The sequence below is a fragment of the Meleagris gallopavo genome, chromosome 1, assembly GCF_000146605.3.
Source record: "Meleagris gallopavo isolate NT-WF06-2002-E0010 breed Aviagen turkey brand Nicholas breeding stock chromosome 1, Turkey_5.1, whole genome shotgun sequence".
Taxonomy (NCBI): domain Eukaryota; kingdom Metazoa; phylum Chordata; class Aves; order Galliformes; family Phasianidae; genus Meleagris; species Meleagris gallopavo.
Window position 1 is genome coordinate 35,364,843 of NC_015011.2, and position 18,303 is coordinate 35,383,145.

General features: G+C 40.6%; 2 protein-coding genes across 3 annotated transcripts in view; both read right to left on the minus strand.

Annotated features, from left to right (window-relative positions):
* The window catches only part of PTPRB (protein tyrosine phosphatase receptor type B), a 66,633-nt gene extending 55,152 nt beyond the window's left edge, over positions 1-11,481 (minus strand). The window contains 3 exon segments of the mRNA XM_019611264.1: positions 1,779-2,075; positions 9,745-10,137; positions 11,374-11,481. Coding sequence (XP_019466809.1) covers positions 1,779-2,075; positions 9,745-10,137; positions 11,374-11,428 — 745 coding nt within the window. The 5' untranslated portion in view covers positions 11,429-11,481.
* A 671-nt stretch (positions 11,482-12,152) lies between these two features.
* The window catches only part of PTPRR (protein tyrosine phosphatase receptor type R), a 132,121-nt gene continuing 125,970 nt past the window's right edge, over positions 12,153-18,303 (minus strand). For both annotated transcript variants that reach the window (XM_010708144.3, XM_010708152.3), the window contains one exon: positions 12,153-13,371. In XM_010708144.3, the coding sequence (XP_010706446.1) occupies positions 13,278-13,371 (94 nt within the window). In that variant the 3' untranslated portion in view covers positions 12,153-13,277. The remainder of the gene's footprint in view (positions 13,372-18,303) is intronic.

Sequence of the window (18,303 nt, forward strand, 5' to 3'; positions counted from 1 at the left end):
GTAGGCATGATCACAGCCAAATAACATCAAGGCTTTAATTTTGCAAACAAGAGGACCTGGCCTGGGGCAGATGCAGTTCATAGAAGGTATTGCCTTCCTGATAGCAATTATTACTCCGCATGTTTTCAAAGTATCATGTTAACTCCAATTGATCTTTTAAATATGCGTGCTAGTTTTAAATTCTACTCTAAGGACAAGAAAGCTGAAAGATGGAGACCAGAAAAGGTAAGTTTGTTTGTCCAAAATGGAGTATCTAGGTTTGAGTGGCTAGAGATGGCAGGACATTTCAGGGACACATACTCATGAATTTTTTTCATGGTTATCTCCAAGAATCGGGTTTGAAGGCTTTGACCTAAGCATCTTGCTCAGTGCAAATCAAGCGAATGAGGAGATGAGCTGGGGTAGGAACCCAGGAGGTGATAGCTTCAGTTCAAACAGTGCCTTCCCTGTAGCACTGATGCGGCTATTCAGTAGGAGTGCTGGAGGCTATTCAGGTAATACCTGCTTCCACATGGCATTTCCATTTGGAAGAGACAAATATTCTGTGCAAGAGGCTTACATATGAGCAGAGAACATGGGGTAATTAGCTCAGCCTGCCTGCACCAACTCCAAATAATATTTTGAAAGAACCATCCATCACCTCTGGACTAGGGTGCGGTGCATCCATCATCAGCTCTGTCCCTTGTGGCCAGCATTAGAATAGTATTGACAGGGTCCATAAACCCTGAAGTCAGTAATTTGCGTCAACGTTGTCCTGGGTGACAATTGTACTTTCTCCCTGTCTGAAGCAGTCTGCAGTGATGTTGTTCAAACCAGACTGTACAGGATTTCCTTAAAATAATCAGGATATGTAGAAGCTCCTGTTGTTCTTACTCTCATCTACAGTAACACTAACACCGAAAGTAATAGCTGAAACACGTTCACTGACCCCAATAAATAGAGTGCAGTGCACTCTCCTGAACAAAAAGCCAGGGGATTTAGGGATTTTCAGCTCTAATCCCTATGTATTGATAGCAAAATGGTGACCAATCATCTCCTGAGTGCTTTAGGTGTAACTGTGGACATTTTGCCAATGATGATGCCAGATTTGCTCTCAATTTACTTGTTTGTGGCTTGCCCACACAAAAACAGAAGATTGGAGGTACTGAATGCTCATTTTTAGCTTCTTCTGTGTATGGGGCTGGCACCTGCATTCCCCTCCTCTGCCAGAGTTGTTTGTGTGTGGACTCTGGAACAGCACACAGATGAAGGAGCAGCTGTGAGTCTTCCCTCTGACTATCAGTCAGCAGATAAGCTGACCAGCGTCAAGGGAAGGGTTCCTCATAATGCAAGTTAGAACACTGAGTTTTTACTTGCTTTAGTCTATAAACCATGTGTGCAATTTTAGAACTCAAATATCCTAAAAAAGCTCATAAAACACACTGTTTCTTAGAACAGAGTTAGAGCAAGACCCTCACATCATGCAACAAACCCGCGGCAGAGGCTAAGTTGCTGGGAACGGATACCCCAGCTCCTGTGTCTCCTGCCACATCCACGAGCATTCCATTGCTACTCACGTATCCTGAACATTTTTCCTGTAGCTTAGCCATTTTCCCAAAGCACTGTGTGCACTACGATTGTGCTGTACGGAAGAGGCAGATTTTTTCTGCAGATGTACTTATAGCAGAGGGAACTATCAGCATGAACAAAGAATCCCATCAAAATAAAGAACAAAGCTCAGTCCTGCTAGTCCAGTTAGTTTTTTTTAGTCTGTGAAACATCCACCTGTAATAGCTCTCAGGCTCCACAGAGTGGAGCAGGCTTAATAAAAATCAATCGATAATTTGTCTGCCTTACCTCCTCCGTAGTGCTGGAGTATTGTGGAGTAGTTGGGACTGTGGGTTTCTCTGTTACTGCAGATTTCAAGTCGAAGTAGAGGTTTTCAATGAAGTGTTTTGTGAAGTGTTCAGTCACGTTTCTGATGGACATCTGTGTGCTGCTACTCGCTGGCGGCTTGTCAGGCCTAGAGGTAGCAGTGTTTAAAGGGGAGGATGTAGTTGTAGTACTCCATACAAAAGTGTCTGCATCTTGGAGATCTAAGATAAATAAAGGAAATTAAAAGGAGCTCTACATTTTTATAACCAGTTCCTTAGATGCCAATAAATATGTTTGTTATAGCGTCTAAGTAGCTTAAATGCACCTGTCAGTTCTGGAGTTTTTGCTTTCAGTGCAAACATTTTGCATCAACATCGAAGTTTGCACAAAATATCCACGAACTTTCATACCATTCATTTTAAATGCAGTTCCTCACTGGTTCCAAAGTGTGGAGAAAGCTTGTAATTTGTCATTAATAACACAATGTTTTCACTCATAACTTTTTCACTTACGTGTTTTGTCAAACTGCATGATTTCAGCTTTATACAGTCAATAAAAAGCCCAATGTGTAAGTACATGGCATAGATTCTCATCTGCCTTTTGCTGATATAAATACAAATTATGACTTTGTGCATGGTAATAAAGTTCCTTGTGCCCACATGGGACATTCCTCTTGTGATTTTAAATATGTCCCATGTAGAAACCATGCTAAGTCCTGACTGCCCTATTTCCAAGGTTCAGTTAACAATGGTATCATTTAACTAAAGTGTCTGCAAATATAACTCTGGGTTTGCTTTTTTAGTCACGTATCCTTCGGAGAATGCCAAAGTTGCAATTAGAGTGCAGGAAAGATTTTACTACACATTTTTCCTCCACATTTTCATGGCTCTTCCTCCCAATTGGTATGTATTTAATATCCTTTCTTTGTGGCTGTGAGGGCAGGGTTCAATCTGTGGTGGCCTCTACATCTGGTAGCATCACGTTTCAGCTAAGTGATTGAAATTACTCACTGGCCCCTTCTCCTCACAAAAGACTGCCCTGCCATTGCTGGAGTACAGCTAGTGTGTGTTGGCCCAATGCCCAAGACACTTTGTCTGTCCTTGAACTGGGGTCTACAACATGACAGAACCTTGTTTTGTTGCTGAGCCACTGGGCTGGTTGCCATTCATAATAATTTTAGCTCACAAGCCCTCTTAGAAAAAAAAAAAAGACTGAGTTAAATTGCAGCAGAAGCTTCCAAATGTAATTACTTGGTGTGCAATTATGATGTCTTCACAGGCCAACATGTGATTACCTCTTTACCCAAGGGATCAATAGATGAGCTTCCATTAAATCACTATTATGTTTTCTTGGGATTCTATTATTTTTGGTATATGTGTAAACATGCATGTTAACATGTTAATTTAGTAAAACTCATGGTACTTTCCTTTGCATCCAGAAATAAAAGTGAGATTATAAACCCTTGCAAGTGACACTTTCATAGAAATGTTTCTTATGCTTGACAGCATGGTGCATTCATCAGGTATGTAGTTCAGCATCCTTTTGTAAGGCTTGCCAGGATGGGATGATACCTACTTGAAACATTTTCCCTCCTTTTTTCTGTGTTTCCCTGGAAATAAAAATGACCAAGTATCCATTTCATTACAAAAACTGTTGATCAAATATTTTTCAAAGTCAAGGCATGGAAAATAAGACTGCTGATTGCATTTTACTTTCTTTTACAAAGAAACGCTCAGGTTTGCTTCAACACTGAATGACAACCCTCATGCTGCTGGTGCTGTGTTTGCAAAATCCACTGCAGAGTGCCTATGGTGCAAAGTCTGCTGTGGTCCTGCATCACGTACCTCCGTGGTCTCCATCCAAAGGTCAGGGAAGAGCCTGGCAAGGGCAGCCCCGTGCTCAAGCTGTTGTCAGCTACTGAAGCATACCCTTTAGCTGACACAAGTCCCAACTTAGTCTCAAATCCATGTCACTCTGTTCCTGGCGGTGTGATCTCCTGTTAGGAGTCTCTGAAAGCCTGTGGTAGGCAACTAGAAATGCCAACACTGATGACGTGGATAGGATTAAGCCTGCTGGCTCTGTGCCTCTCAAATATCTCCAACTTCAGCAGGGAGTAGGCTACTGATAGGAAGATAGCTTTAAAAAAATGACGTCTGGGTGGTCAGCAGCCACTTAGAAAAAAAGGCCACTCAATTGGGTTCCTAAATATAGATTTACACACCCAACTTAAAAGCACATTAAAAAAATCTTGGCTTTGTTTACAGACAAATAGCAGCTATTCCAACAGGAAGACATTGACATTCCAGTGCCAATTGTATTTTAGGAGAGCTGCTACTCCATAAATGGTCTGTAGTTCTGCCAAGAGCATCTGCGGGACCCAGCACCCCGGGTAAGCAATACTCCTGGTGCAGGAGCTGAGTGGAGAGGCCAACATCACTGCCAGGAAAATGCCTGGTCCTCAACCTGTGCCACCAGCCTGGGGAAGTACTAGGAAGGGGTACTCGGTCACTGCCCCACCTGGCTCTTTTCTTCAGCTTCAGCCTTCACCCAGAAGCTAACAACCTGTGGCAGTAGGCCGTACTGAAACTTGGGGCATGTATACCAGCACTTTTCATGTATGCAGTGCTGAACTATAAGGGTCCAGCTCTCCCTGCCCTTCAAGCATGTCATGATCCAGGTTTAAATTATCTAAGGAAAGCCACTAGAGTCCTAGTATAAGGGCCCTCACGTATCTTCTTCAGTAGCAGACACTTGCAAAAGAGAACTCTTTACTGTAAGACTCCAACAAACAGATTTCTACAAAACTTGAATTTCAAATTTGTATCCCTTATAAACCAGAAAAAACTCACCTCCTATCTGGATATCAGCTAAGTACACAGGAATCCCACCAGTGGGATTTCTCAGAAGTGTTTAACGTTGTTCTAGCAGTCTCTTTGGAAAACAGTCATAAAACTGTTCATGGGAACAGAACTGCAGAACTGACAGTGGCATTGATCAATAGTGGCTGAATGATGCACAGTGTGTGAACATACCATTGTAATCATCAGTAGCACACCCTGGAGAAATTATGACATTATGACTAAGTGCATATTTCATCCATGGGGTGTACTGCAAACTGCATCCATCTGCACAGCAGCAGGTCACTTACAAGCAAAAGAAATCCATCAGTACTGCATGTATGCTGAGCAAAACGCTGTGTGAATATTCCTGGTTCCTTGTCAAGCACCAGGAACCCTATAGCAGCGCTTTCAGGCTTGGGCTAGCCAGTGTAGGGCAGCTTGCTGCAGCTGCTTGCATTGGATCAACCTGCCTGCCCCATAAAGCACAGCTTCAGAGCACAGAGGCTGCATTGCTAGTGAAACACAAATGATTCAGTTATCTGTTGTATAAGAAAAAATGCTGTGTAAGGCTGCATCTAACTTGCTGACAGTAAGATTTTACACTCCAAGGGGTGGTTTTATAATCTCTGTACATGCAGGAAAATTAGTTTTTCTGGTTGCCTACTGAGTAGTTGGAAATAAACTGCAAGAAGAAAGACTTAAAAAAAGAAAAAAGAATTGCTTGCAGGAATATGACAGAATAACAAAATTGCTAAATTGTCTTTTTTTCCCCACGCTTTTGAAAACTGCAAAATGTTTGCCACTTCAGAAAAATGTCTTATTTATCTTAAATGCTGTAGAGGTTACAAAGGCTTGTTTTTCATGCCAGAGAGGATGGATATCTCCTGGACTTGCTGGGTTTTGAAATGCTGAAGTAGCTATTTGGAAGCTCTTTCAGCCAGCGGAAGATCCCAGATAACAATGGTGATAATGCCATAGCTCTATCAGCCCTGCTTCTGACACTCCAGAGAGCCCCAGCTCACCTGGAAGTGTTTTTATGGTATCCAGGCCCCATTAACTCCATGGGTCTCTATGGAAGAGAGCTTAGAAGGGTAGCTGCTGTGTAGACACTTAGGGATCAGCTCTGTTGCCTAAATGTCGATAATTAGTGTGATCTGAAATGCCTTGGGGCACCTGGGACAGCTGCTTAGGGCTCTTATAGGGCCAAAGGAAGACCTATGTCTTTCTGGGTAGGCAGAAGCAGGTCTGGAGCTCTGCAGATGGCATGGAAGCACTTAAACTGGGGAAAAGGTATTAAGCCCTTTCTGATATTTGGATATCTAGAAGCTGAAATTCAGTCTGCTCTCTGCAAAGAGATCAATACAAAATAAAGAGAGAACTTAATTATGAGAATTACCAGTCTAGTTGCCTGGAACTGATACTTTTGTTAGCACTTGCAGCTCAGATGAAATAGTAAAGCAGGACAAGCCATCCTCTTGGTTGCTCTGGGGAGCTGCTTTTGACACTACATTTCCTATGAAAGTAGCTTATCTGTTTTTATTCTATATTCATTGAACTAGGTATCACTGAGACTTTGAAAAATTACCAAAACAAAAGACCTGGACTATAGTGTAATTTTTTCTGTTATATTTAGAAAATGTGAAAATACATTTATCTTTGAGCTTATCTCAGTGTGGTATTAGATTGTGTGCAGGGACTTGTAGTTACGCCCAGGGGTCTGACACTGGTAGTTTCCTTTTTCCAGGAGGAGCTGAGCAGAAGTGTTTAGCCAGGTATTGCTTAGAGCAAAGAAGGAAGATTCAAGTAATTTTTAGTGTTTCATTTTAGTATTTTCTAATGAAATTCTTTTGCTTAATAAACCCTATAATATAATAGTTCAGGGAGATCAAAACAGGTTTGGCTAAATGTTTTTTTAGGAAAAAAATTTGAGTCCATCCAAAAGTAAAGTGAAAATACTGACTCTTCCTGATCTATTTTGTTGCGGAGAAAAATGTAAAGGGCACACAGAAAAATCCAACCTTTTAGCAACCTGTGGATGGATTGCTGCAGTTATTACCAACACTATGGTGGAAAAGCGAAGGTCCAGAGATATTAATATGATTACAAAATTGAGTGAGAGTGGAAACTTTTCCTGCATTCTGCCACTTTTCTTTGGCGTTCTTCCCCTTTCCCAAGAAGACCAGCAGGATGATGCACTTATCTTTCCTTACCATGTTGCTCACCTTGTTCAGAGTATACCCTGAGCGTACACTGCCCTGCTCTCCAACCCATCTCACCACTGATGATGATAGGAGTGTTGGTAGTGGAGGTAGTGCTCATATATGGACTAGCCAAACTGAAAATGGGATAATAGGAAGGGAGAAGCCGATGTGACAAGGTGATAAGGAAGCAAAGATACAGAACCAGAAGCTGGGATGGGATCAGAGGCAGGAGGTAACAGTCAGTGACAGAGGGCATGTCAGCATTTTGCTTATGTATAATATCTGATATTTTGTCAATATCAGAACTGTAAATAAAACAAGAGATAAAAAGGTACTGTTTGACTTTCTTGTCTGTTTTATATCATTGCAGATCCCACTATGCTTCTTAAATACCTGACATGCAACAGTAAGTAATCAAGCCATGCTCCTCTACAAAATCAGCTTCTCTTCTGAACGAGGTTTAATGCTAGTAACCACAGTTCTAGGGTTTTGCAGCTACATTTACTTCAGGAGATGTCCCTATTGTATATGTTGCAGCAGAAGGGAAATGCAACGCAGAGTACTGCATTACAAAACAGTTCATGTTAACTTCTGTGACTAGACTACCCTCCAGGCCACACATCAGTCTCTGCAGCACTGTGAGTAATGACTTTTATCTCCCTGTTTGAAATCATTCTTCAGTTAGTGAATAATTTTCAGTCTAAAGTTTTTTGCAGTTGTTGGGTTTGGAGCATGTTCTTTATCTGAGCTGATATTTGGGATTCAATTCAGTAAGTTACTCCATTGTGAAAATATCAGTGTTTTTTATGAATACTATGAAAAAAAAAATTATAATCAAATGTGATATTAGTCAGGAGTAGAAAAATATACAGCCATTTCAGCTCCAAAGTTTGCTTAGTTTTTACTATCTTATCTAAATATAGATTGAATATGTTATTTTAGGATTATTCACTGCAGGGTTTGCTGAATTTAAACAGATGTGCTTAGAAGAGTAATTTTAAGAATTCAGCATTGAAATTTTTGACGTTTATATGACCATCAAGATCAACACTGTGGGCATTAGCTTTTTTTTCTTGCGGTACTTATTAATATTTTCATTTGAAAAAATGCATCTCTGCATTACTTCTACTCTTGAATACTTGGGATTCTTAGTTAGGTATTGTGGATCACAAGGTATAATTCACTTCTCAGCTTCCACGAACTGTCAAAAAGGAGATAACTAATACAGTGAATCAACAGGCTTCTTTACCAGGACAGTTGTCTTGCTCAGTATTCATTGGTCTTAAATTGCTCCTTCTCTGATGATGAGTAAGAAAAGGATTCAAGTTTACCTTGAATCTATTAAGCAACACTTTATCCAACTATCAGCAGAAGTAGCACTGCCTGGACACCTCACCTTAACTTCTCACAATGTCTTTGAATAAGCAAGCTACTCTCACTCTACTCACAGGTACACAGAACTTCATATTATTTTGCCTTCTAAATCTTTAAAATATATATGGGAAGGCTGGGACTGCATCTCAGCCAATTTTCCTTTCCTTGATTATGCAAGTTTTCCTTTCAGACTTACACTGAAGTGAGCAGTCCCGTTGCTGTGACTAGGTTCCTGCAAATGCTGATTGGCTGAAAAAAATTGGTACCCAGCCTTAGAAGGAATGGGAGGATCAGCTATCAATCATACCCCAACATTCTCGGTAAGAAAGAACAAGGAATTCGTTTTAAATGTTCTGAAAACTTGGCCAGATGCAAAAGTATTGAATCATGAAACATTTTTAAAATCATGTAAACATAAGAATAAATGGTGTGTTTCCCACTAAAAGTCTTAACTGTGCAGGTTGTCTTCACTTACCACAAAGAGCAACTTCAAAACGTGCAAGTAGAATACCAAAAGGATTGTTACAAATGATTGACAACAGGATATCAAGGAAAACATTACTAAGTAAATTGAAAGCTTTCTTTTTTCTTTTTGCTATAGATATGTAATATATGTAATGCAGTTGTATTAACACATCCAGAAGCATGTGCACAGGCCCATGCATAACTAAGTGCCATGGCAAGAATTTCTAAGATTATATTCAGGATTTTGAATGCTCTCATAGATGTTCCATCCAAGGGTAGAGTGAATCTGCATAAACATATGAATGTATAACTATATGGCTCAACTGATTTGGGGTAATCATAGTAATAAATGTATTTTGATTTTCTGATACTTTCTTGGTCTTGACATACTGAATCTGGATTGTATGATAAAATGAATGAGGAGAAGGACTTGCACACATCCATATTTTAAAAACTACAAGGAATTATAATCTATGTTTCTGTTTACAAATAAAGAAGGAAATGACACAGGAATAGTGAGCTGAGCTTGTACGTAATTATTTTGATCCATGGACTGTGAGTAGAGAAGGGGGGGGACGACATCCTGGTTGGAAAAAAAAACCAAATTTTCAGAAAGACAGCACTAATGTCAGCTTTTTTTTATGGTTCTTTTAACTCTTTTTTTTTAACTATGAAAAATGTTTTTGTGTTTGAATCAAACACCATAATTCTTAACATTTGAGTAAGCATAGAAGAGACATTTTTGTTACTTAAACTTATAGAACTATAGATTCACAGAATGGCTGAGGTTGGAGGAGACCTTAAAGTTCATCCTGTACCAACTCCCCTTCTGTGAGTAGAGTTACCACCCCACCCACCAGATCATGCTGCCCAGGGCCCCATCCAACCTGGCTTTGAACACTTCCAGGAATAGGGCATCCACAACCCTTCTGGGCAGCCTGTGCCAGTGCTTTACTAAACTCCACCAAACTCACCAACTTCCAAGGTATCCTTTCAAAGGAATAGCTCACCTTGCTTTGAACACAGATTTACATAGACAGGTTTTCCCATCTCGTTGGCTTCAAGCTGCATCCATGTATGAAGGTATTTCTTACTCTGCTTGGCCATTACCTTCTGACCTTGCTTGGTAAGAAAGAGTGAGCTGTTGGCTACCTTCAGGAGCCCATCTTCCTCGTGGCAAGTCCACCTGACTGCCTGAGAGCAATTGATGATGATGCTGCGAGAGGACAGTGCAGAGCGTGTGGAGATGCTCAGGCACTGTCCAGATTTCACGTGGAGGAGCCTGTCATCAGCCATCCATTGCCACTGCTGGTTGGGGCTGCTCATATTGCACCTCTCCATAATGACTCCTCTCCTTTCTGAAAGACACTGCTGTTTCTGGACGTGGATGATCAGAAACGCTTCTGGAAGTGGAAAATTCCAGAAAATACAATTGATTATACATGGTCGTTTAACAAAAAGTAAATTCTTGATGATTTAAAATACATTAGCAAATAAATCTCCCTTCCTACCTTCTACACATTCAACTTTCCATGTGTTGAGCCTATATGAAATAACCCAAAATACAAGCACTATTTCACAGTAATGTGAAATACAAAAGATACAAGATACAAAAGCAAACTTGTGGCAAATGTCACCTTGATCTTCATTAGAAATAAAAATGAAGAAAAATCTAAACTGGATATAAAAGAAATACAAGAATTTCTAACTTAAGATACCTATTCTAAACACCCCACTTTCCCCTCTTGAGAACATACACTCATCTACAAGATCTCTGTCTTTTTTTCAGTTTTCCAGTATTTCTGAGGTATAATTTTCTGCCTGTAAATTGGTTTAGTAAAACTCTTAGTGTTAGTGAAGAAAACACTAAGAAAAATGCCTCTCAGTACCCATGCCTTTATAGCAATGGAGGCTCCTTATGGATAGGAAGTACGTCTCTTACAGGATTTACTCCAGTATCTCTAGTTGCTAGTTTTGTGACTACCTTAATTTGTATCTGCTCAGCTCTTTGTTCTGCCATACATAAATACTGAAAGCAAACATTTAAATAAAAACAACTATAACTCATTTATCACAAAGCTCCAAAGTTACCAGGGCAAAAAAAAGTACACATCATGGAGCACAGATCTGGATATTTCAAGTGCAGCCTCTCTGCCCCATCTTATTTATGTTTTTCTCTTTTTCTACTCTCACTTACTCAAACATTTTATTAGTTACATTTTTATTTATAACATTTTATTAATCACAGCTAAAACCAATGCATATTTCGCTACGTTGAGGTTTTTCATTCCTCTGTTTTTACAGTTCTGGGTAGTTTCCAACTAAGCATCACAGAAAACTCCTGTTTCTGGAATTTATACAAAGCAGAAAGAAAAATAGGAATTTCCCCTTCGAAGAGATTGCTCCAAAGCTCATCTCCTGTATTGTCAAGCAAGAGATCTTAAAAACAAAAAGAGATATATCCAGCATTAAAAGAGAAACCTAAACAGAACTGTCTGCGTTGGCCCTGCCCCCCATTCCCCTTGTATGAGCTCAAGCAAAGAAGTGACACTGTTCTGTAAGTCCCCGGCTGCCTTGGAGGTCTCTGCTCAGTGGTGGAAAGACCGAACGGTGGAGGAGAGATGGGGAGAGACACTTACCTGAAAACATCAAGGCAAGACAGGTAAAAACCAGGACGTGAATTAAAGACTCCATTTTCCCTCTAGCAACTGCCCATGCTTCTCTTAAAAAAAACCACCTCAGATAAGCGAAGCGAAGGCTAGGAAGGAAACGTGCCTTCACAGGGGGAAAAAGTCAGTGACGAGCACTTCCTTCTATTCAATTGTTTTGGGGAGTTTTACACCACTTTGTCGTTTCATTTGATTCTTCACAGTTTACTAGCTGCTTTATTTTGGAAAAATGCAAACACACAAGGTGCTAAAAGAGATGGTTGAACCTCTTTAGGCTAAAAGTCTAAAGAAAAGGGGTAGTACTTTTGTGTAATTAATTGCCTGTGAAATATTATGAGTCCTCAGGTGATCTGGATGGTGCTGAATAAGTATTATCCAGGCAGCATGTACACATTTTTGTAATTATTTGTTATCAAGCAAAACCCTGATATTGATATTTCTAGCTCTACAAGTCCTAAAAAGCCAAGCAGAGATGGGGAGGAGAAGGAGGAGTGGAGCGGGCAGGTTTCTCAGGTATGGTCTTTATATATATATATACATACATATACATAAACTCCCCTGAGGATCAGGTGCGGCTGATTATGCCTTCACCAGGTGTTCCACTTTGCTGAATGTCAGTAGGATTTACTCTCCAGTGGTCTGAAGCCATGATGTATATAACCAAACTGTACCATGCTCTGCCTGTTCTGGGAGTATAAGAGTATGCGTCAAATTACTCTAAGCAAAAAAAACCCAGAGACTTCAGTAAATATTTTATATCAAGTGTAATTTATTAGCAGTATGAAGCAAAGTCAGCATCACTGCATTAAAAACTCATGATACCCTGTGAACAGACCTCCCAGTGTTGTAAGTCATAATGCCAACTTTGCTTTTCTCTGAAAAACAAATTCTTACTGAGCAGTAAGGAAACAGTCATAGCAGCATTTTCATTCTTGTATAACCTGTCATGGAACAGTCCATATCACTAAAGGCATCTATCTCTTACTGAAAGAGATGGAGCAGATAAACAACGTAAGCAAAAAAATCCGTATTAATAAAAGACAGACAAATATTTAAAATCCTTACCATTTAATATATACTACAAAGTTTCTTTTAAAACTTTAAAGTAAAGTGACTTATACAATTTACAAATACACTGGATTCAGGTCTGTAGCAGAAGCATGTTCTAGGACAGTCAACAGTACAGGGTAAACACATACACACTGAATAACAGACATTGTGCTCTGCAGCTGCTCTGTAAGACCTACAGTAAATACACATTTAATAGTTAATAGTATGAAGAACGTATATTTCCATATAAAATATTAACTGCTTTTGAATATTTTCAAAAACAAGACTTAAAATCTCATCTTTTTCTTTTTTTTAAATTCATTATTGAACACTTGCAATTTTAGCAGCAAGAATATTATGTGGCCAAGAAACAAGCTCACCACATAATCAGTAATAGCACTTTACAGTACAGTTGACAGTCCATTCACAAGACATTTTGCAAACGTTAAAGCATTTATACACTTGATAAACATTTCTTCAGTAGAAGTTTCTATGTCCAGTCGACTCCGGCAGTAGCACATACATACATTCCATATGGCAGATACCAGATTACAGAATTAACCCACCTTTAGATATATATGTGAAATCCATGTGTAGTTTCAGTACAGTACCTTCTTTATAAATCATTTTTGGGAAGCTCACAATACATTCATATACAGTAAAGGTCCAGCAATCTTTATACTCTTGCCAAACTGTCCACAATCCTTTCAGAAGTTGGCTTCAAAGCCGCTCTTCCCACTGCAGTAAACTCCTTGAAGGAGCTGCTGGTAGGTAATGAAACAAATTACCTCAAGAGACAGACATTCGGTTTTACCTCCTTGTCTTCACTGGACAGCTTCTGCAGAAAGTCGGCTTTCATACAGACTTAGTGCGTGGTGCACAAATTCATACTGTTCACTGGTCTGAACCATTCCACCTCTGAAAAGAAAAGGCAGAGGAATTAAATCTCATTTGTTACAAATGCAACAACTTCCAGCCCCTGCCAGCCCCATGGCTAGGTAAGGACTTTTCTCAATTTTTAACCTAGAGTTTGCTTGAGCAAGAGGGAGATTTCCTACCCAGAAGTACTTCCTTTATGACTTACGTTATCCAGGACACATATAGCATGAACTACTGGTGCTGATAATATCAGAGTAAGAACTAGAGAAGGAATCCGATTTTTTCATTGTTAAAACCTGTATTTCAAATTCAACACATTCACAGAGAATTTTGCTCAGTCACTTGGGCATGGAGGGCTAGATACATAGAATCTGCACTGCCACTGATGGAGCAAGGGAGTATTCAGAATCTGGCCTTTCATTTTTGTCCTTTAGTATAAATGTAACCTTCACTGACCCTCAGATTGCCTGTACAGAGAACAGCTCTTCCTGTCTTCTTTCTAACGCCTACAATGCATCCTGTCTGAACCTCAGCCACCTAGGAAATTTTACAGCAGTGACTCATTTCAACACCAGCAATACAAAAGAGTTTAACCTGACCATGAAAAGGACTAGTTACAGTCAGATTGTAGTAGATGCCTCCATTTCATACATTCAACTGCTAACAATTCCCTTTTTAGGTGGAACCATGAAGATCTAGTCTTACATGTCCAGTGCCAACTACAGTAGGAAGGGTGATGTCTTATAGAAGGTAGGTGCAATACTTACTAAGAGCTGTACTCAGTTCTGAAATTAAACTGAGCTTCACTCTGAAAGTACCAGGATCTTTCAGATCTCACTTTTCATCAAGCAAAGGCTGCCGGGGTATTCAAAGCAATGTGATCATCCTTATTTTACCAGAGAGGCTGCCTACCTCTGTGGGATGAATTAATAAATGGCCTAGGGGGAAGGATGACATTAAGATGTATAATTGTATTTGGCATAAGCTAAACCTTCACAAAAGCAATGAAATGCAGAGAGGGATTTAGCTCCAGAGTGATGTAGAAGCCAGGAACCTTACAGCAGAAGCTCAGACAATCTCCCATGTGAACACTTCACAGGCAGCAGCAACAAAGGGGCTTACTGATATAGAACTGGGTGAAAAATGGTAACAACACCTTGGTAAATATTGTCCATTAGTATCAGATAAGTTCATCTGCTACCATAAGGTCCTTTTATTTTCCTCAGTGCTACTGGATGGTTAAATGATTGTAGCAGCAAAAACGATTAAGTTAATACCTACTTCTGTAGGAAAGTGACCAGCTGTCTCTACTCCTCCAGTGTGCTCAGACAACTGTAAAACCCTTTTTAGTGAGCTGTATGTCTATTATAATATGTTGCTTTTAGGAATTATATCACAAGTCTCCAAATGGTCCCATCCGGTGCAAAAAGCAGCAGCTTCTTTACTTTGCCAACAAAGACATCCACAAATCCATAATTCTTAGCTGCCTGCAGCCGCTCTCTCCTCTGTGCTCATCTTCAGCCTGGAGATCCAGCAAGAGTCTAAAGGTGATGGGAGGGCTTTGCTCTGGTCCTCTGCGCTGCCTGGCCTCCTTTCTTCCTCCTTGGCCCACATGTCCCCTTCCCAGCCTGCTCTGTCCCTCTGCCAGCACTTTCAGGAGCGTGTTTTCCAGCTCCAATCCATTGTGAGAAGAGGTGAAGGAAGGGAAAATGTCCAGGGACAAGCACGTGGCAGGAAGAGAAGGTTAAAACTGCCTTGGCTGCACTAGGCCATTTGTAGAGATGACCCCTGCATCTACCTCTGTTAAATGAAGTAACACACAAAATCCCCAGGGCATACATAAACCTATGAGGGGCTGAGTATTTGCTCCATGCTTATAAGCAAAACTGAGCTGTTGTGGTGCTTCCAAATCCTGTGTGGGCATAGCAGTGCACATCGTTGCCGGCCAAGTCTTGGAGGTTCAGACAAGAACTTGGCTTTGCCTGTCACCCGTGGGACTCTTCCCTTTGTTCCTGTGAAGGGCTCATACTTAACATCAAGAAATGATCACCCTAAAACATCATTTTGTGCAAAATGCTGCATGAAGGAGTGTTTTTTTTTCAGGAGTAAATCTGCTCTAAGAGAGAGTTTTCCTCTGTCATATTCCCTGTGCCCAGGAGGGAAAGACTCACAGCCGCAGCACCTCTGGGCCTGCAGCCCTTCTCCTCAGCAAACCCACACTGCCAGCTCCTCCACAAGCTGCCTCTGCTTCTCTGGGACTCACTGGGCTGGTGCTTGGAAGAAACAAACCCTGGTGTGCTGAGGACTTGGGCACCGCCATCATGTCTGCCTGGGCAACCATGACAGGGGAGGCTCTTGTTCACTACCCTCGGGCTTGCTGTGAGTGCAGCTGGATGCAGTCTGCTCCAGAATGAATGTGATGCAGAGTTTGGAATTTCTTTTTTTTTTTAACCTGAGGTGATTAGTCAAAACACTTAAACAATGAATTGACGCACACTGGAAATTCTTTTCATCCTGTCTGAGGAGCCAAAAGCAAAATTATTGGATGTTATTCCAAGAATGTGCCTTTAAGGTTAAAGAATGTGCAAAGTTTCTCGATATCACAGTACGCCTTGAAAATGCTTCACATCAAACATTTCCTGTTTCTGCTGCAAAACATAAAAAAAATTGAACTGGGGGGAAAAAAAAAAGCTGAGCAGAGCGGAGGGTCTATCTTTCTATGAAGCCACTCAGATCATAGCTGTATCTTTATCCTGGGTCAAGTTTTTGAGTGGATGGAGCACTTCCTCATGTTAGCTCAGCACAGGCAGTTGCTAAGAGATCCTTTCACCCCTCAACAACCTCTTTAGTTATACTGAGCAGCTAAGAACACAACACCTGGACATTCTGGGAACAGCTCTCTGTCACCTCATTCTCTACTGGAACTCTATTTCAAACTCTATTTCTAGAAGGACTACACAGGCAGTTAATTCATGCATTTTTTTCAGCACAGCTCTTTGCTGCTATCTGTAATTTATTGGGGTGCTCATTTGGTTCTCACAGAGTGCAGCAGGCATTGGGAATGTTTTGTAAATAACTACCAGGATCATCTGCTCTACACTGCGAGTCCATCCAGCACAGCTCTATATTCTGCTCTCCTATTGCTTATCTTGGTAGAAATTGGGCCATGGGCCCACATGTCAGAAAGGTCAGACAAGTGGATACCACCAAATGTGTTCATTCCATAAGCAGGTCTGCATTTGAGTGGTGTAGCCCCAAGCATGAATGAACTTGGTTGAGAACCTATTGGAGATGAGGTATCAGAGATGAAAAGATTCACTGCGCACATCAGGCAACTTTCTAGCTGTCACATAGGCAGTTTTCTGTTTAACACTCTATTCTCTTTTGTGAGGGCAATCTGTACAATTGCAGCCTGCTGATGCCCAGCATCATGAGGATGAGGGCCTCATCTCTGTTCCTGCTCTGCTGCTTTGTTCACGTGGGCCGTGCCAGTAACTGAAGTGTAACACAGTGACGGCCACACAGCTCTGGTAGCTGAGTCTAGTGGGAGGTTGAGCTCATTTTGTCAGCTTCAAGCCACTTGTAGTGACCTTATCTTACATCCCACCTGCAGTAATCTCATATCAGGACTCCTGGGAGAAGCTGGTCTCATGGAGCTTTGTGTGTTACAGTGATACTTGGCCACTTGATGAACCTGTGGTCTGGTTGGGCTGGCAGTGGCTATTGTAGTCTGTGGGGCTGTTAAGCTCTGCCTTAGCAAATCTTGCCATAAGCTAACTGCCAGGTGAGTGAAAGCCATCCTGCAATATGACCAACTGGAAAAGGGAAAGGAAAAAGAGCTTTTGGTGTAATAGAGTTTTGCCTGGAAAAATGCCATCACAAATTAAAACACAAAAAACGTACTTTTTGTCTCAGGCAGTGCCTGGGAATATGAAAAACTGAGAAGTCTTCACCAAGATCTCTGCAGTCAATTTGTATTTTCTGAAACTTGAAGAAATATGGAAATCACTTATAACAAGCTTTGTGTCATTGAGACTGCTATGCTGAATGTTGTTTATATTTGGGTCAGATTTCTATTCTCTTTCCAAGTTCATCATGGCTACTGATACATATAAGAAAGTTCATTGGCAAGATATACTTAACCAAACTGTGTTGTCAGTAATAATGCTGAAAATATAGAATATTATTTCTGTGGTTGAAATAATGACATAAAAACTGATGTAACAGAAAAGAATTTGCTTCCACTTCTCTACACTGTAGTGGAAGAGCAATGAGAAAAAGGCTCTCTTATAGTAGAAATACTAAAATGAGGAAGAACACTGTAAGCCTTTTTAAAATAAGATGAGTAGATAACCAGGATGGAGTTAGAAGTTTGGAGCTGATAATTTAAAACAGAGTAAGCATTTTTTTTTTCCACTCATCTCTTACATCTTCTCTGTTGCTGTGATTTTTAGGTCAGGAACTCCCCTTGGAGAATTTTACACTCCAAGTGGTTCATATTGCCCTGTAAGGATCACATTACAACCTCCACTGTGATGAAGGCGTGTGGGAGGGTAAGGGCAGAGGAGGTGATGCATAAACACAGTCAGCTGAACAGATTCTGGTCCTTCTGCAGACTGTGGCTTCAGTTCAGCATTTCAGAATGCTTCAGAACACGAAAATCCTTAACTGTCCCTTTGACCTGAACTCTTTTTCAGCATTAGCATTCCTTATGGGTTGTTTCCATTTAAAGAAGAAAATTATGTCAGAAGCAGGTAAAGTCTTGCAAGGAGACTATATGACCTGGTACCTACGGCAGTTGTGAGACTTCTCTGTTCTTGGTGCAACCCTGTTTGTTTATTTTATACAAAATCCTGTTTCCCTAAGCAGAATAAGAAAGAAAAGTACAACCAAACGAGCTGCTTGCACGGTACACAATACCCATATCCTCCTCTCCAACACAAATCTCTTTGGCCATGGTTTCACAAAACA